Genomic DNA, 20,681 nt, shown 5'->3' on the forward strand with positions numbered 1-20,681 from the left:
TAATGAAAGACAAATGCTAAATAAAACATGTTACTAAACTTCAGTAATAACCAAAGAAATGCACATTAAAATTACACGTGTGTGAACTTGTATATTAGACTAATAATATCCACTATGACCAGATGTGAGGAAATGGATATTTTTATACACCATTGGCTGGAATATTAACTGGCACAGGCTTTTGGAGGAGGGGTGGATGTGAAAACATCAAAATTCAAAATATATCTATCTTCATTTCTCAAAAGAAGATATACAAATGGCCAAAAAACATGAAAAAATGTTCAACATCACTAATCATCAGGGAAGTGCAAATTAAAACCACAATGAGATACCACCTTACCCCAGCCAGAATGGCCATTATTAAAAAGTCAAAAGACAATTGATGTTGGCATGGATGTGGTAAAAAGGAAACACTTATACACTGCTGGTTGGAATGTAAATTAGTACAACCTCTATGGAAAACAGTATGGAGATCTCTCAAACAAAAGTATATCTACCATTCAATCCAGCAATTCCACTACTAGGTGTCTACATCTACCCAAAGGAGAGGTTACTGTATCAAAAAGACACTTGCATGTGTATGTTTATCATAGCATAATTCACAACCGCAAAGATATAGAACCAGCCTAAGTGGCCATCATCTGACGAGTGGATAAAGAAAATGTGACATATATATATATATATCACAAAATACTATCCAGCCATTAAAAAAAAAATGAAATGTTATTTGCAGCAACTTGGATGTAACTGGGGGGTGATTATTCTAAGTGAACTAACTCAGGAATGAAAAACCAAGTGCTGCATATTCTCACTTGTAAGTGAGAGCTAAGCTATGAGTATGCAAGGACATACAAAGTGGTATAATGGACATTGGAGACTCAGAGAGGGGGAGAGTGGGAGGGGAGTGAGGAATGAAAAACTACGTACTGGTACAGTGTATACTACATGGGAGATGGGTGCATTAAAATCCCCAACTTCACACTATACAATCCATGTGACCAAAAAACACTTGTACCTCCCCCCAGAGCTATTGAAATAAAAAAATTAAAAAATTTAAATGAAACAAAATGTGTCTTTATTTTGACCCAGTAAATCCATTTTTAATTTTTAGTAATATACCCTAAAGAAATGCTTTCACAAATGGACATATATGAAATATGACTTGCATCATTATCGCTGAAAAACTGAAAATAAATGCCCATCAACTGGGGACTAGCTAAAAAATTATGACACATATTAATAATAGTTAACATTGGTTGAGTGCTTATTGTACTAAGCATTTCCAATATATTTAGTCATTTAATTCTTCCAATAATGTTATGAAGTAGGTATTTATCATCGAAGTTTAAAAATATAGAGAGTAGGGCACAGAGCGACTTACACTTAAGGTCATATGCCTGGTGGCAGGGAGCAGGCTCCAGGGTCCATGCTCTTAGCCACCACATTTTGCTTCCTTTCATCTGTGCATGAAATACTCTGCGGTCCAAAAAAGAAAAGAGCTAGTACAATATGTCCTGATGTGGAAATTTGGTCAGAATCCATTATTTGGTTTAAAAATAAGTTACAGTTAAGTATGTACTCTGTAATCTACTATCTTTTTAAAAAGTATCTATGTTTACAGTTTTATATTGAACTAAAGGTCTGAAGTCTATACCAGGTTTCTTTTGGAGACTGGCATAACAGCTAGGGGGTTGGAGGAGACTTTGATACTTGTCTGTGTTCTGTCTTGTTTTGTTTAAAGGTTTTATTTACAATAAATATTAGAGATATTTTAATTTAAAATGAAGATATCTGTTGACCCAGCATTTTCTTTTCTATGAATTTATCCTGAGGTGATTATTGGATGCAATTATATGTGCATAGTGATGTTTATTACAGCATTAAAAAAATAGTTACAAACTAGAAACTAAACTTATAGGATGCTGGTTAAATAAATTACAATAAATTCATACAAAAGTACACTGTATAACTATAAAAGAGAGTAATAAATCTATATTTGGTGGAAAGAGCACCAAGAGTTTTCTTGACTGAAAGAATCAAATTGTAGAATGGCACAAATAGCATAATTCTATTTATGTATATAATATAATTCATATATATATCATATATATAATTCATGCATTTTCATTGAAAGACAGATGTTTAAAAGAGGTTTTCTCTGAATGGTGAGATAAGATGTTGGAATTTTTTATATTTATTTTTTGGGACAGGGTCTTTCTCTGTCACCAGGCTGAAGTGCAGTGGACGATCACACCTCACTGTAAACTCCATCTCCTGGGCTCAAGATGTTACCATGGTCAACATGTTACCAACTTGTTAATGCATTTTTATAGGGAAATATGGTAGTATCTTAAGAGATAGAGTTATGGCAAAAAAAAAATGGTCATTTGGTAATAGTTACTAAAGAGTTGAGAATAGAAGCTATCAAAATATTGATAGAAGTTCAGAAGGCCTTTTGGATCATATGTGCTGACACTGGGAAAAAGTAAAGACTAAATTGAGGTCATTAGAAGGAGGGACGGTCGGGTACGGTGGCTCATGCCTGTAATCCCAGCACTTTGGGAGGCCGAGGCAGGTGGATCATGAGGTCAAGAGATCGAGACCATCCTGGCCAACATGGTTAAACCCCGTCTCTACTAAAAATACAAAAATTAGCTGGGCGTGGTGGTGCGCCTGTAATCCCAGCTACTCGGGAGGCTGAGAAGGGAGAATCACTTGAATCTGGGAGACAGAAGTTGCAGTGAGCCAAGATAGTGCCACTGCACTCCAGCCTGGCGACACAGCAAGACTATCTCAAAAAAAAAAAAAAAAAAAAAAAGAGGAAGAAGAAACAGGAGGGACATGCCACCAAAGAAAATAGCAAAGAGGAGAATACTGCATTGCATGGCAGGAAACCTGAGTCCTAGTCCTGACTCTACCACTGGGCACATCATGTCGCTTCTCTGAACCTGTTTCCACTTGTAAGAAATGAGAGGGAAGACCAGATCCTTGGTTTTCAAACTGAGATCACCAGCCTTCTAGAGATTCTCTTGTTATGCTTCAGGGGCCACCATGGAAGCTAGAGAGCCCCAAGGCAAGAGGGCTGGATCCTGGGCTCGCACCCTGCTTTAACCAAGACAGCTCTGGTTTTATTTATTTTATACAATGGGATTTCATGGAAGATTTTGATTGAATAAAGGGTTCTAATGTTTAAAAACAGAAAAGGAGAGAAAAGTTTGAAAACCACAAACTATGCTGATGTCTGAGGTTCCTCCTAGCTTTAAGTTCTTGTTTTGAAATTAATCTATGCCTCAAAATGTATGTAAGTAAGCAGTGAAAATGCAGTTTGCCCTGGAGAGAATTTCCAAGTCACTGAACATCAATCATGAAGTCTCTGTTGCTAACATGTGGCAAGTTGATTTTTTTTTGCTTCCCTCGGGTCAATTTACCATCCGCCTCATCTTCATCAAAACATTAATTTCAGCTTAATCCTCTTTCTTCCTCTCTGGTGGTAAAAGGACCTGGATCACTTTGAAATAAAACAAATAGAGTACAGCTATGTTTTCATATGTGGGGTGGTTTCCATTTGATTTCCACAATACTAAAATGAATTCAGTAATTTAGCCTTTTCCTGAAACTCAAAGTCTAAAAACCTATTCAAATAAGATTAAAATGTACTAAAATTCATTAAGTGCATTGAGGATTCACTATATGAAAGGGGCAGTGCAAGGTGTGTCTGCTGATATAAATGTGATAAGACACTGCTCACAAGAAAGTTAAGTCTGTGTTGTGAGTTCTAATAGCAGAATAGCCTATCAGGCTGAAGAGAGGTCAGGAAAAGCCGCAGGAGTCTTGCATGTTGGGTAGGATTGGGGTAGGCATAGGTATAGGGAGAAGGTATTACTGGTCAAGAGAACACTAAACTAAGAAGTTTGGATTAAATTCAGTAAGCAGCAAAGCAGTTGGGAGACATGTACGCTTTATGGAGATTAAGCTGGTATAAAAATATAGTGTAGATAGAAGATGGCAGAGACTAAGGTAACTGGAGTGTTGGCTACTCCAATGGCCCAGACAAAGTGACACAATGGGACCGTGGCAGTGGGAATATCAAGGAAGTGATTGATGAGAGCTGCACTTAGAGAAGACTTACAGAATGGCCAGAAGTAGACAGAACAAGTACGAAGCTCTTACAATAATCAAGGAAGAAGACAGTGGTTTCTTGGACTAAGGTGGTTGGAGAATAGAAGAGTATATGTATTCAAAAACTATTTAGTAGGTAAAACAGAGATTGAATGATGGATTGGACATAGAGGTGCTATTCACTGAAATAGGGAACAATAGATAAAGGCAAGTCATGGGTTCAGTGGGAGCCATGAGATTCAGTTTAGATGTTTTGATGCTGAGGAATCTGAGACATCCAAGAGGAGATGGAGTAATGGAGACAAAAGTACCCTCTATTTGAGATAGTTTTGAGGATATGATGCTCTCAGAGAAAAGTTATATTTCAAAGAATGTAAAAAACTATAAAGACTAATGGGGAAAAATTTATAGTGATATATGGAATTTTTTTTTATGACAGAATGGATATACAATGGTGCCTGCCGATTGGTGCCTGCCGATATGTCTGGAGAGGTGGTAACATTAAATGAGATAATTTGATGAGGTTCTGTTGATAGTAAAAAAAAAAAAAAAGAAAAGAAAAAAGAAACTGATACCGGAGACTGGAGAGGTGGGGTTAGGGGCAGGATGGGAAGAGATCAACAGATACAAAGTTACAGTTAGACAGGAGGAATAAGTTTTGGTGCTCTATTGCACAGTATGGTGACTATAGTTAACCATATTGTACTGTATACTTAAACATAGTTAGAGGATTTTGAATGTACCCACTATAAAGAAATGATAAATGTTTGAGGTGATGGATATACTAATTACCCCGATTTGAACATTATGCAATGTATACGTGTATGGAAACATCACATTACACCCCATAGTATATACAACTACTATGTGTCAAAAACAAAATAACACTTAAAAAATTTAAAAAGAAACTGATAATAGAGAAGGACAAGAATCATACATACATCTTTTTCTAGATTTTGTTTGTGTACAAGTTTTCGGTGAATGAGCAAGTTATATCTCTTCTGAGATCTTTGACTAGTGGAATTTTCCCTTCATCATATGTTTGAATGTTTAGAACTCTGTTAATGTTCTATTTAGTTCAAGTGGTTGTATGTTGGTTCTTTGGCGCCATTGTCAATAATAAAATTCAACAAAACAAACCCCTAAATATGGCTTTGTTTTTCTCTTTTTAAACATATCCAATTCTCAGCTCAAACCAGGATCCAATTTTTTCTTCTTATGTGGGAGACAAGTGTAAGTGACTGACCACCATTGAAATGACTTTACTAAGTAGACCCCTGTCCTCTTGCTAACCTTTCTCTTTATTCAGCCTCCGAAAATCCAGATGTTTCTTCTTCTCTATAATCACCTTCCTTGATGCAAACCTTGGCCTCTTCACCAACTTCTTGGTATATTCCCTTTCCTTTCCAGGGGCAAAGCCCCAGGGGATCTGTGTTTTTAACCAGTGTTCCAAGTAATTTTTGATATTAGGCAACTTCGAGAAAATCTGTTCAGAATTTCTTCAGGGACCACCTTGAGGAGGCAGGAGAAAAGCAAGAGCTTGGATCACATATCCATCGTGTACATTCTTGATGATGTGAATACCATAGTTTAGGTGGTGATTCTAGCTAAAGCAAGTGGCCATGTTTCTTTCACCTGTTTCACTTAGACCAAGTCTGCACTTAACTCTTCACATGTGGCTTCTACATGAGTTTTCGTCAGAAACAAAGATCCTGTTGCTCAAGATGTTTGAAAATCAGAATTGTGAATCCATTACTATCTCTGAATTTCCTAGTCTCCTTATCTATTCCCATTGAAATAATATACTCGCAATGAGTCTAGAATTCCTCAGCTACTTGATGATTAAGACTTGAACTCTGTTACTGAGGGCTTACTATGTGATAAACTCTATTCTATGCATTGAACAAACCCTACAAAGTCTTTGTCTTTATCTTAATTTCAAATGAGGGATTTAAATAATAAAATAAATAGGTAACTTTTTAGAATATTAGAAAGTACTTAGTGTTATTGGGAAAAATAAATCACAGAAAGAGGAATGGGGAGTCCCAGAATTGGAGAGAGAAAGAGAGATAGCAAGAGAGACAGTGTGGTGTGTGCATGCACATAATTTTAAATAGGAAAGAAGGAAGTCCTCACGAGATGACCACACAGTGAAGCCCTAAAGGAGGCAAGGGAATAAGCAATGTGGATATCTGGAAGAAATGCATTCCCAGGCATAGGAAATCACAGCAGATGTTTACTTAGTATTAGTAGAATGAATGGATAAAAATGTAGGAATTCCTTTACCAAGATAGTTTTCTGCTCTTGGAACCATCTCTCCCATCTCTTCCCTGTGGATTGTTAAAGTGAACGGCATTTGCTTGCATTAAGATCACCACCTAGACTATGGTATTCAAATAATTAAAACATATATATTACAGACAAGATCTAAGCTCTTCTTCACAGTTGAAGAAACTGAGAGCCAAAGAGGGCATATGATTTGTCTGAAGTCATAGGGCTAACGAGGGATAGGGTAGAACTAGAGCTCAGGTTTTCTAAACGCCAGCCTCAAGTTGTTTTTGGTTGAGAAGATCTTTTATATATAGACCAGAAATCTAATTGAGTACTTTTCTTATGTAAATGTTTTCTTAGTGAATGCATACTTTTATAATAATAATGTGACCAAGTTTCTTAATAATACATTCTTTTTCTTTGAATACTGCGTCTGAGTTCCCATACCTCCATATGTCCCTATAAGGAGAAAAAATGAAGAAGGAAAAGGGGAGAAGGGAAGAGGGATTGATGAAGGAGAAAACTGAGTGAAAAGTAACACGATGTGATACAAGCAACTCTCACATAATCCCAGATCTTCCTAAACCTTAGTTCTTTCTAATGTTATAAGAATATTTCAACTCCTTAACAATTCTGAAATGGAACAATACATGTATTTTTAAATGAAAACTTTAATATGCCTATTCTTTATGGCACGGTTTTATTAACAAATAAAGAAGTACTCATCATCGTTATCAATTAATGGAATCTCAACGGGTCAGATTGTGATAGCTTGGTGTTTACTGCTTTAACATGATATCCCCTCAAACTTCAAATCCAAATTCCACCTGGTCATTCTGTCTAGTTCTACTTAAACACACTGCTTTCCCTTCCCATCTTATTTGGTAATGCGATCTCCATTTCCTCTACCATTTAATCTTCCCTGAGAAGCACTGCTGTTTCTGACATCTGTTCCTTTCCCATCCGCCTCTGTGAACTGAGATAAAGAGAAAATTTTCAAGAAATATAAAGCTCATCTGTCAACTTACTTCCCCTACCACCTGTCAGAGGCCTCACTGCCTCCCCCATGTGCACTCTTAACTCTACATGCACTTGAAGCATTGATTCTTGAGCTCTCTTTTTTGAGTTTTTCCCCCATTCTCCATATTTTTAATATTAACTCTTTGTATATTGTATTTATTCACAATGTATCTGATCACTCCCCATTATAGCCAATTTGTATACAGCTCCTATGTCATAATTTCTATTATATCAAAAGCCTGGTATTTCAAGAAACTCCTATCTAGCCCTGAAACTCAAAGGCTCAACTTTAGGGTTTAATCTACAATCTGAGTGTTTGAAGAGATACCACAGCTGCTACAGCTGCCAAAATGGGTATGGAAGCAAACGACCCTTTCTCTTCAATGACATCATCATATTTGTTCATGTCCTTAAAATATTTAGGCTGGATTAATGCAATGAATTCTGGGTTTGCTCTCCTCGAAGACCTCCTGTGAGATTTAGTTAGCTTGCCTACTTTAGAACCCTGGCCAGATGAGCCATGTTTCCCTTACTCTACACAGCTTACTTGCAATCTAGAAAAAGCTGACTTTAAACTGAATTTCTTTTAAAAAATTTCCTGCTCATGTGTATTTTCTCAGGGTCTTCTATTTTGAGAGTAAAATTAAGATATAAATCTCCTATGTAAAATGTACCTTTCCCACCCTCTACTGTCACCCTTCAGGAAAAACAAAACAAAATATCCAAATAGCTTCTTGTTTGCTGGGGAAGGCAGATTTAAATTAAAGGAGCTACAGCCTGGTTTTCTCTAGCTACAAGGAGGGAATGGAAGAGTGCTCTCCATCAAGAACTTTTCTACATCTTCACTTTGTGTCTGTCTCCCTCTGACGCCTCTCAGATTGAGTCTTTTGCATTCTGAAAAGGTCCAGCACCTCTGTGAAGGCTCCCTTGACTGACTTTCCTCTTCCCTCCCCTACAGTTCACCAGGCCCATTACCCTCATACACACCTAGATGTACACTCTCTTAGCTGGAAAATAGTAGTCACTGTCTTCTCTGTATATAATGCTATAAAAATGATCACTTTACTGTTTCATATCAAGCCTCATTGTTTACAAGTCTATTTTACATATTAGAACTCTTGAGAGCGTCTTCTTTTTTTTTTTTTTTTTTTTTTTGAGACAGGGTATTCCTCTGTCACCCAGGCTGGAGTGCAGTGATACTGCAGTGCAGTGATGCAATCTCAGCTCACTGCAGCCTTGACCTTCGGGGTTCAAGCGATCTTCTCACATCAGCTTCCTGAACAGCTGGGACCAGGGGTGCATGCCGCCATGCCCAGCTAGTTTTGTTTTATTTTTTATTTTTTGTAGAGATGAGATCTTTCTATGTTGCCCAGGCTGGTCTTGAATTCCTGGGCTCAAGCAATTCTCCTACCTCAGCCTCCCAAAGCACTGCGATTACAGGCATGAGCCATTGTGCCCAGACAAAGGTTTCAATTTTCACGCTTCCAGATACCATGCCTAACACATTACATAAACTCAAGGCAAGTTTGTTGAAATAATTAATTTACTTTTTAAAACTAAAGTATTAATAATGCATGCACATGATAACAGTTCATAGTTTTGAAGAAGGTATGATGAGAAGCAAGTCTCCCGCTCCAACCCTCTTTACCTCTGCTTCAAAGAGAAATTTCTTTTAATTTCTCTTTAGATATTCTGGTCCATAACACTATATTATATGCTTATACTTTTACTTCTCAACTTAACCACTTTAGACAACAGTTACTGACTCTTCTTATTAAAGAGGAGGTTATAGCTCACTCATAATACCTCTTAAAGTTTTCCTCCCAACAGTCAATAGATATGCAAGTCCACATTTCCTTATCTGAAGTCCTTGGAGCCACATATATTTCAGAATTCAGAATTTTTTTAGAATTTATAAAGGTAATATTTTGTATATATCATATACCACAAACCCCCACGTTTCTATAGTAAAATATGCAAATACTCACTTAAGTGGGATAAATATTGTAAATAACATCATATTAGTGCAAATCAGATATGCCAACAAAAGACTTGCCAAAAGTTGTCTTCTTCACCTTGTTACAGTGAAACCACAAATTACCTCAATTCCTCAGTCCTCCTTACCCTTACTCATTAATTTTAATGTTACCAGTGTAACAAAGAACACAATTCTTTGACTTAAAAAAAAAATCTTCATGTACATAATCCAAATCCAAACCATCCAATTATTTAGTTTCTATTAATCTCATTATTTAATTCTCATTGGGCTACAGAGCTATTTTCTTATTAATTGCTTTTCTTAAGAGTCTGGCTCTTAAGAACATGCCAGTGTTCTTCTTTTACTCTCTTCCTATTTGACTGTTCACTAAAGTACTCTCTGTAATGATATAACACTGAGATTATGTCTAGAGAATAGAATTAAATTTCACAAATGAAAAGGACACTTTTGAAACCCTCAAACATGTAGGAAACATTTTAAATAGCGGATAACCAGATTCTATAGACCATAATCTATTTTAGCAGGAATAAATATACTACAGAAATTTTTCCTACCTCATTATCTAAAATACGCTGAACAAATATAGAATGTTATTCACTATAAAACTAGCTTATAATAATTCAGGAAAGACACAGCTGTTAACCATTCTAGTTTAAAATATGATCATGAACATAAGAAGACAGGTAGTTTATGTATTTTTCCAAATGCACTCATTGTCATTTCCCTCCCACAACCATCCCATACATTTCTTTACAAAGTTTTGTCTATTCCTCTCAGTCTTTTTCCTGAGAGGAAGTCAACCATAGAATAAACTTTGGTTGATAGGCTTTAGTTAAAAAAGTAAGGAGAGAGTGGAGCACTGCCTGGTATATAGTAGATTGTAAGATACAGGCTAAATTTTCAGAAACAAAATTAGGAGAAGAAGAAAGAGAGTTTGAGAATAGAAATAACAAATGATCGAATAAGAGGCAGTGGGCACAAGAAAATAAAGTGTGAAGACAAAAGTCTATGAGGAAACACATCTCTAATGGAAAAGAGGCCTCCAGTCCATTTAGAGCCTTGTCCCATTGAATGTTCACTTACCGCTACACAAAAGGAGCCAGTAGGAGATTTTAAATATCTCTGAGAGTAAAGGACTGAACACAATTGGTTGGCAGGCCCCAGCCATACCAATACATGGCTTTCCACGAACCATGTTGGTTTTGGATCTCTGAAAGTAGCTTTTTAGTGCTGTTGCTCCTCACAGGGACAGGGACCAGCAGCAAAATAAGAGTTAGTGGAAGTGCCCAAGCTCAGAAAGATTTCTCCACCTTTCCATATTGTAAGGGATAGTAGTGATGCTCTAAGAGTGAGGTGTAAGGAGGCTGAAGAAGGTGAGAGCATCTTAAATGCCACTATATGGCTCATAGTGCTTGTGGACTATAATTATAGTGAGAACATTGTTTTATTAAGAAAGATTCCATTGATATTGTAACCAATAACTATAAATGTGTCACCCCAATTAATAAACTGAGATTCTTGCAAAGCTTGTAAATGACCTAATTTTTGAAAGATCAGAGATTTGGTTGGCTGGTAGTGAAATGAAATTTTAGTGTCATTTCCAGAATCCATTATGATAGTAAATATCTAGATACATATCCAATTACAGAGGGAAAATATCTAGGTGGGAAAATTGGCTTATCTTGACTTTGAAATATGAACATAAACAAAGGTCACAGACATATTCAACAATTGCTTTGTGCTTTGTGTGGTTGCAGCATGTGTGTGTGTGTGTGTGTGTGCATGTGTGTGTGTGTATATTCCCTCTACTCCCATTTCTTTTCTACGTTTATCCTAAAGAAACTTTAGCAATCACAGAAGTAAAAAGAACGTTACATTTGCCCAAGGAGTTAAATTCCATTTACAAGAAAGAAGCACTTACTAAAATGGATTAATCATTTTTCTCCAATTTGGCCTTGAGTGTTTCCAAGTAACCTTTTGAATTTAAGAGATCAACAAGTAGTTTTCGGCTTCAGACATAAACTGATAAATTGAAGTCTTTTATCTAGTCATGACTTTGGCATCCATCACAAATGAGGAAGCCAGGTTTTTATTTCTGCTTATTTTTAAATGGGGAGGGAAATTTTTCAGGAATAAATAGATCAATACTCACTGGTTAATGGGCAGTGTAATCACTACTATGGTAGACCATGCCTCAGATAAAGTCACTAATAAGGAAGTCAAGTACTTCACATTTTACACAGAGTTGTCTTTAAACATTTTTAGGGATAAACTGTATAAAATACATGTGAATCTTCCAAGGGAATTATACCTTCGATGGAGAAGCCACTCCTGAATATGATTTCCCAATAGATTATTATATTTGGATGAGATATGGAATGCTGCATCTAATTTTATAACTAAATGGTAAATTTCTTGATTCTGTTCAAGTTTTCTTATGCCTCTGATTTCCTTGACAGCAGGTTTGAAAAATATATGTCTGCAGCTTTGTTCTACCCCTGATCTTGTCCCTTACTTTTCTTTTTTTTTTAATTTTATTATTATTATACTTTAAGTTTTCTTTTTTTTTTTAAAGAGAGTGTTAAGAATAAATTATAAATTGAATTATCAGATATTTTCAAGAAAATAACTCAAGGCTTTATAACTCTTTAGGATTTATAAGAGCCAAATCTGCTTAAAATTAGAATTAAGCCTCATGGCCTAAAGATTGACACAGTGGTTCAACAGCTAGGTTTCTGACACATCAATTACCTGGCTCTGCCTTGTAAGCAGTCACAGGGACTAACTCTTAGTTAGTTCCAGTAAGAGAAGATGACTATTGAGTCCAACGAATGTGTACAATTTCAAAAGAAAATTTATAGTTTTACCTTAAAATTTTTTTTTTGCTATTCCTCTCATTTTTTTATCTTCCAATTTTTGCTCTGATATCTTCCAAAGCTTTTATCTTCCAAATTTTTTTCTCTGATAAAATTAACGCCTCTGATTTCCCTGATTTTCAACCTTTGGATTGCTTCTTAATTTAAAACATACATACATAATAAAGACTGGAGCTTGAAAACTTCGCTAAGTTTATGTCATCCTCTTTGGGTTCTTATGCATTCAAAAATCATTCTATTTCCCAGCAAGCATACCTTATTTGATGCCCATAGAGATCTGTGCATGTGGACACCGGGGCATATGCACATACTACTTATAACCAAGAATTTAAGTTTGCACTCCAAAGAGAAGTTACCAAATGGCAGCATTTCTGGAGAACATTGTTATTTTATATGTTCCAAAAGCCAAGAGGATTCAAGTTGCTATTCAAAAGTGCAATAGACATGGTCTCTGCCCAATCAGCTTGGAAACAATGACTACTAAAAGAGTCTACACATATTGGCCAGGATTATTACAGTCAGAACCAATACTAAAATGTTCCACTGAAATATCTGAACACTCGTCTTCAGGTTTAAATGTGCTTACTTGATATTTGTTGAGCATCTATAATTGAAATTTCCAAATAGTTGCATATTGTTTATGAAATTGGTCTCAGTTTCCTAACAGTATTAACTTACGTTAACATATGTGAATATTTACTAGGTAAGGATCAATTGCTTCGGCACTTTACACCATAGATCTGTTTTCTGCATTTTTGTCTATTTGGTCCTTTCTCTGATCAATATGCCCTCCACTGGCAGCTGTAAAAGGAAAGAAGGACTAATTTAAAATACACTAATTGCAGGTATTTTCTCATTCTCTCAGTGTTACTATTGAAAAAAAATGGCTGATTTATAAGTATTAATTTTTTCAGCGATCTTTCTATACCCACACTCCTATGCATTTACTTTTAAATTTATATCCTAGCTTGTTCCCAGTCATTTTTATAGCTGCAGGATATTAACTATAGTATATAATAATTAAGTTACTGTAAGATTCGAAAATACTTCTGACTTATCCCAAACATATCTAATTACGTTTAGTACAGCTTTAGTGGTAAAATATATTCACCGTATGCCAATTATTTGTGTGTGGGGGGGATGAGGTGTGTGTATGTGTATATATGTACATATGTATGTATATGTATCCAAACTTTTTTTTTTTTTTTTTTATTATACTTTAAGTTCTAGGGTACATGTGCACAACGTGCAGGTTTGTTACATAAGTATACATGTGCCATGTTGGTGTGCTGCACCCATTAACTCGTAACATTTACATTAGGTATATCTCCTAATGCTATCCCTCCTAAACTTTTCTTTGTTAACAGCAATAGTTAAACAAGTAGGACAATATATTGCCCAGCCAGACCAACTTCTATGTTTTATTTTGCTCCATAAGGATTATGACAAGTTACCATGAAATTTTGAAATCAATTTCTCAAGTCCTTAGATATACAACACAAAAGCAAATGAAGAATAGAAAAAATGCTTTCTGTCAGCTGTAATTTAGAATAATTCCCATTGTCTAAAGATGTAAGAAGCATATAATAGCTTTTATTTTTAAGTGATTCCTTTGGCAGTTACACAGTATGAAGGAAGGCCACAGTATCAGGAAAACGTTTCTACCTGAAGGAGTGATTAAATTTGCTTTACAGTAAAACTCTTGCTATGCCAAATAATGATGGCTGTTTTTGTTTAAAATTTTGTTTAAAAATTGTTAAAATGTGCTTGCAGAATCATTTCTAGAGGTATTTAATTTCTCTGATGCCAATATGCTTTTTTTTTTTTTTTTTTTGAGACAGAGTCTTGCTCTCTTGCCCAGGCTGGAGTGCAGTGACATGATCTTGGTTCAGCACAACCTCTACCTCCCACGTTCAAGCTATGCTCCTGCCTCAGCCTCCCGATAGCTGGGATTACAGCCACCTGCCACCATGCCTCGCTAATTTTTTGCTTTTTCAGTAGAGACGGGGTTTCACTATGTTGGCCAGTCTGGTTCAAACTCCTGATCTCATGATCTACCTGCCTTGGCCTCCTAAAGCGCTAGGATTACAGGTGTGAGCCACTACGCCCGGCCACCAATAGGCTTTTTTTTTTTTTTTTTTTTTTGTAACAATGGATTCTTAATTGTTCTGTAAGCTTTGTTTAACTTTTTGTTGAAATATCCAGAAATATACATCACATAATTTCCACAAACTGAATGTTCCCATGTAACCCATATCCAGATCAAGAAACAGAACATTACCAGCACCTGGAATGACACTCCCCTTGTGCCCTCTTCTAACAATGCTTTTTAATTAACCATGCCAACACAGTTTCTGCAAAGAAGTCATTTCTGAAGCACGTATAGAGTAAAGCAAGATCAGCCTGTAATTTCTAGGTCTATCGGCCAGAAGCAAACTTGGTTTGTGTGCAAGGGGCCTCCTCTAAAAATCAGCTGTGGCCCAGACCTGATGGTGCTGGAGTTATTACGGCTGCTGCTCTCCTGTTGTTCAGAGGAAGAGTTCAGTGGAAGAAACAGTGTGTGGAAAGAGAAGAAAGAACACTGGACTTAGAAGTTTGCAAACCAACTTCTTGAGATTCAGATTTTCTTCCTCCAAGTAGCTCTTTGACCTGGGCAACTTAGTTCACCTTTCCAGTCCTTAGTTTCCTTCATCTACAAAAAAAAGATGTTTGACTACACGACGATTTCTAAGGTTTGTTCCAGTGCTAAAAGACCATGATTTCACACCAAAAGACTCAGGTAAGGCGAGAGTACATCAGTCAAGAAGCACTCTCTCTCTCTTCCAGTACTGGTCCTACTATGGGAACTTTCACCTTTCATCTTTACTGTTTCTGTTTCAAAATCACATGTTCAGCATGGATTAGAATTATCTGATCTTTCCTTGTGATATACCCAAATCAGTTTGTGGTATTTAAGAAATAATTTCTAAGACCATAAGTTGAAACACTTATTTGCCTTGTTTTTAGTTCCTTGTGACAATACAAAGTGAAAGGTTTGGGCTTTTTAAATGACATATCACACCTTCTCCTGTGGTGACTGTGCACCATAAGATTAAGAAATGTGAAAAGCTCAGAAAATGTAATGCTTGTGAATGAGTTGATAATTTTTGAAGGCAACGTTGTTTAAAGATAAGGAATAGGTTAATTTTTCTGCAAAGCTATTTTCCGTCATATGAAATATGTTCAGTGACTGCACCACAGTAAAAGACATACATCAACTTCTATTTCGGAACTTCAAAACTCCTGACAATTGGCTCATATGAATCATTGTCAGGAAGAAATCTTCCAGCAGCAGTGACTAGCCTCAGTGTCTAGCTGAGGTGTGATTGATACCAGGGACTGAGCAACTTTCCAGCTTCTAGCAAGAATATGGAAACTGCTACGAAATCAAGAATTAGAAATCTCATAATCGACATCCTTTCTGTTCTTTCTTTGCTATGATTGCAATTGCAATATATTCCCTGTATATCCTTTTTTTCTCATTTATCAGACTTTTTGTTTGACATTACAACAAGCCTGTTGACAGCTCTGCTACAATATTTCTATTAGGTGAATAAAAACCAAATTACTGCCTATTAGCTACAAATTCATTCCTTTGCTAAATACAACAAATAGATAACATTAAAGAGCTTGAACAATTTGATCTTGATTATGTAAAAGCATTACAACAAACCCTCCAACCCTCCTTCATCCTCATAAATGTCATTCTCATAAGGCAGACAGACACACTCACAAAACTCCAGGTTCCATTTTCTTTTCAATTTCCACCTGTTCCTTGAAAATCCATTTCTTCACATTTATTCTCTGATCTTATTTCAGTTTCTGCAGCAGGAAAACTGTGCAGAAACTCAAGTTTTAGTAATCAGTGTACAATTTTGTATGTGTAGTCTTCAAACATCCAGAGTTTTTCCTTTTGCTGTTCATCTAACCCATCAATGTAAAAAAATTGTTTTAAACTAGACATTATGTATCAGATTCAGACCGGTAACTTTCTCCAGTCACATTCAGTCCACATGAGATACTTAAGGATGTAATAAAACATAAGAAAAGCATATTCTAGCTGCTTGCTATTTTGAAAAGGGGAAAAAAATCCTTTCAGACAGTAATCAATTTCATTGTGGAGGAGATTTCTGCAAAATGCATTAAGAAGTTCACGCCTGTGGCAATGGTCACTGCACATATTTTGGAATGTCTCCCAGACTATAAGACTTTTTCCAGACATCCAGGAGAGACTTTAGTATGACAGGGATCCTGCGCTGGGCCTTAAAAAATTGTAGAAGGAAAACTTTAGACGGTTCAGTTTCAGCTGGATTTTGTTTCTTAGACAGCTGAGTTACCTAGGTTATGGAAAATACTAGTAATTACGGAGTGATGATAATCAGAAAAATCTCGCTCTCTGTCTTCTTTTTCTGAAGCCTTAATTAGTTAGTCAAGGTATTTGTTAAGCAATAATGCTACTTTGCTTCCTAAATATCTTTATAGATAGGGTTGATTCTATCCTACCTGAGATACTGAAATCACCAAAAGGAATTATGATAATATTTTTTAACTTTTGGAAACAAACTGCAAGATATATTTCCGTTTACTCAACTGCCCTTTGGCTGCAATAGCAATCATAAATTTCTTAAATTTGTCAGAACTTTTGTTTTGAGGGAGGGAAGGATGGCTGAAATCGCTGGATGTAAAAAATGCCCTTTATTTCCTTCTCTATCATGTTTATCTCTAAACTCTTCCCTCACACTTGGCTTTTGCTATCGCTAGGAATGAAATCTAAGTATAGAAACCAACACAATTTATACCTTAAAGGACATGCTGATGTATGTTGAAGCCTCGGATTTTCCACAGACATATGTTATCTGCTTTCTTCTGTCTCTCAAAGGCACAACTTTTCTTTTTGAACATATTTTGCCTTCTATAAATTGAATTCATCTTACAAATAAAAAAATGAAAGAAAAGGTTTTCTTAGTGTTTTGTTTCACATTATATCTTGGTTCCCTTTATAGGCTTTTTGATTTGTTCAGATGTAACTTTATAATTTATTATTCTTGTACTGGCTTAATAATCCCTTCTTGCTCTTTAGGCATCTTAAGTTCCAGCTCAGCTTCCTTCTGATCCCCAATCCATACAGCTCCTGGTGTTAGAAACATTGTGCTTCTTGGACTCCATTCTTCAACCTCAGTTCTTCCTGCAAGGGCTAAATGTTAGTGATCCTTTAGGGAGGCAAATGTCATTTTTCTCACCTTACTGAGTCTCACATTTCTTTGTTCAGAATGCAAACAGGCAAAAAAAAAAAAAAAAAAAAAAAAAAGCATGCTCTCTTACTCTTAATTACCTATATATTTGATGTCATTTATAAGAGAATTGTTTGCAAAAATCAGTAACTTAGGAATCTGAAGACTTAAATTATGCTTCAAACTCTGCCATTTACTAGAAGGGTAACCTTGATTTAAAAAAGTGAACTTTGCTAAGTCTCAACTTTCTCATCTGCAAAATGGGAATAATTCCTTCCTTACCTAACTCACATCTTTGTTACAAGAATTAAATGAGACAGTCTATGTCAACATATTTCAAATTTAACATCTTGTAATGAGGTTAGAATGGTGTTTGGCACACAGTAAACAGTAAGTGTTAGCTACAATATTATTATTATGTAATTATTACTATTAAAATGGAAAAGCATCAAAACAATAATCACTTGCTAGTGCATTTTGATGGTTGTATTATATCATCTTACAATTAATAATCTTTAAAATTATTTTAATTTTTAAAATTTTACAAATCTACTTAGCTATTTAAACCCAGACATCAATAACTGCATTTTCCAGATGAGGAAAAAAATGGCCTGGGAAATATTAGACTGAAAAATCACTGGGCTGTTTGAAGTGCCCTGTAATGTATGGCTCACTGGTTATATGTGCTTACGAGCCATTTCTGGAGCTGCAGTTGTGGATCAGCATGGACCAAGGTAGGAGCACCGTCAGACACAGAAGTGCATTGCTATTGGGCCCTTGGGAGATATGGAAGAGTCTTCTCCTTGCTTAATGCAAATAGCAATAATCACCCTGGCCTCAGAGACCAGTCAGTGTAGTCTATCCAGGCTAGTTCTTGAGAACCACTCACTTGGCTCCTGGGTAAACAGAAATGTTTAATAAACCAGAATCATATCTAGTATAAGTAAAGTTGAAAAATGATCGATATTCACCCTTGGTGCCTGTATTATTTTGCTAGGGCTACCATAACAATACACCACAGACTGGGTGGATTAAGCAATGTAAAATGATTTTTTCATGATTCTGAAGGCTAGAAGTCCAAGATCAAGGTGTCAGCAGGTTCGATTTCTCCTGAGGCCTCTCCCCTTGGCTTGCAGATAACTACCTTATTGCTGTGCCCCCACAGGGTTTTTCCTCTGTGTAGGGACCTTGGTGTCTCATTGTATGTCGAAATTACTCTTCTTATAAGGATATCAGTCAAACTGGATTAGGGTCCCCTGTGATTACCTCATTTTAACTTAATCACCTGTTTAAAGACCTTATCTTCAAATACAGTAACATTCTGGCACTGAGGGTTAGGGCTTCACCATATGAATTTGGGGGTGGGGGACACACACAACTCAGCACATGACAGAGCTTTCCCAACCTTCTCTCTTCTGTTGCTTCTTCCACCAGTCGCTTCCTTTCTACCTGGATCCAAGTATTTCAACAAATTTTATTTTCCCCATGGGTCCCTAGTCCTCACTCTTTCTGAATACTTGTACAGAAATAGTTGATCATGCACAAACGTGCAAGTGCTTTGAAATCTGCATTGTCATCTGAAAATGATACATTATTATGACTTCCAAGAGCCTAAGCCTAGCAGTGTCAAGGAGTAGCGGAGAGGAAGGTAGCATCTTGTTCCTTGGGCTAACGTAAGACCAAATACATGGGCAAGCTTCCTGTACCCTATTGGAGCTTTCTAGAAAGCAAATAGGGTATGTAGAAATAGCTTATTTTAATGAATTTGCTCTCATGGTTATGGAGGCTGGGAAGTCCAAAATCTGCACAAAAGGATGAAAAGCCGGAGACCCAGAAAAGAGTTGATGCTGCAGCTTGAATCTGAAGGCAAATCCACTTTTCCTCGGAGATCTCAGACTTAGCCTTCAACTGATTGATAAACCCCACCTACATTATGGAGGGTAAATCTGCTTTACTCTAAATCTATTAATTTAAATGCTAATCTAATCTAAAAAATACCCTTACAGTGACATTTAGACTGGTGTTTGACCAAATTTCTGGGTATAGTGGCCTAGCCAAGTTGATGCACAAAATTAATCATCACATCAGCAAAACATGATCTAGATAAAAATACATGAGGACTGATTTTAGAAGTAGATCCTTACATTTAAAGAGCAAAGCCAAAAGTTCTGCTGTGTCTGTTTTCTGTCTTCTACTACTTGTGGTCTCCTCTCTTCTAAATCTTGGGGAAAAACTGCAATTTGTAGTTGAGATACTATCAGTCAAAATTCTCACTTGGGTTTATATAAACATCTTTGTGCTTGTTCTGTCTCATTCAAAAAATAGTAAACTCTTTGGACAAGCAAGGATTTTTTTTTCACTTTCTACATAAAGCTATACAAACTTAGCGTTGTTACTGTATAACTCAAAATGGAAGTAAACGCAGTTTTTAAAAAAAGAAATATTACACTTAAAGAAGTACACACTTTCTTTGTATTCTCTAAAAAGCCTGAAGCTAATATAAAGTTGAAAAATCAATGCTGAGATACTATGATATATTTTTGTAAATAATATGTCAAGGTGATTTTTTAAATTCTAGAAGCCTTACTCTGAATCTCAGATTTCCAAAAACAAACTCAACACTGTTTTAAACACAGGAGGAGAAGGACATTTACAACTGAAATATCTACGACAACCTTTATAATCTAAGCATTCATTAATAAAGCATACACATAAAAACAAAGAAACAAGAAAACTCACTTAACTTCCAAATTTCAAAATACAGAAAATAAAAGCAGTATAAATCTGAGAACCAAATTCAATGCCTTTCTCCTGTTGCTCTCCCTGTTACTCTGCCTTGAAAGCAGAGTTCATGTCCTGCCTACCTTTGAATGCTGAGCACCTGACACATGGTAAATGCTAAACAAATGTTTCTAGAATAAAAATAAGAAATAAAACTTTAAAAAATATTCAATTAAGTTCCCATGAAAATTATATGAGAACTAGGAGATCCAAGGGCATCTTCAGTTAGGGTGGAGTTACCTAAAATGACCTTTTGACCTGTATCAAGGTTTGGACTAAAGAATACAGGGGAACTATTCACACACTTATTGAACAGTAGCTTTTTTGGTGCTATCTGCATTAGTG

General features: G+C 36.0%; 1 protein-coding gene across 12 annotated transcripts in view; it reads right to left on the reverse strand.

Moving 5' to 3' along the window:
- DNM3 (dynamin 3) overlaps window positions 1-20,681 on the reverse strand; it is a 576,659-nt gene that overhangs the window by 187,936 nt on the left and 368,042 nt on the right. Inside the window, exon 15 of one of the 12 annotated variants that reach the window (XM_054673235.2) lies at window positions 5,257-5,631. The exons of 9 other annotated variants lie outside the window; for them this stretch is intronic. In XM_054673235.2, coding sequence (XP_054529210.1) covers window positions 5,557-5,631 — 75 coding nt within the window. In that variant the 3' untranslated portion in view covers window positions 5,257-5,556. Of the gene's footprint in view, window positions 1-5,256; window positions 5,632-12,293; window positions 13,087-20,681 lie in introns of those variants that run through there. 2 more of the 12 variants (XM_024350124.3, XM_063811495.1) reach the window with 2 other exon arrangements.

The sequence above is a fragment of the Pan troglodytes genome, chromosome 1 (assembly GCF_028858775.2).
Source record: "Pan troglodytes isolate AG18354 chromosome 1, NHGRI_mPanTro3-v2.0_pri, whole genome shotgun sequence".
NCBI classification, from domain to species: domain Eukaryota; kingdom Metazoa; phylum Chordata; class Mammalia; order Primates; family Hominidae; genus Pan; species Pan troglodytes.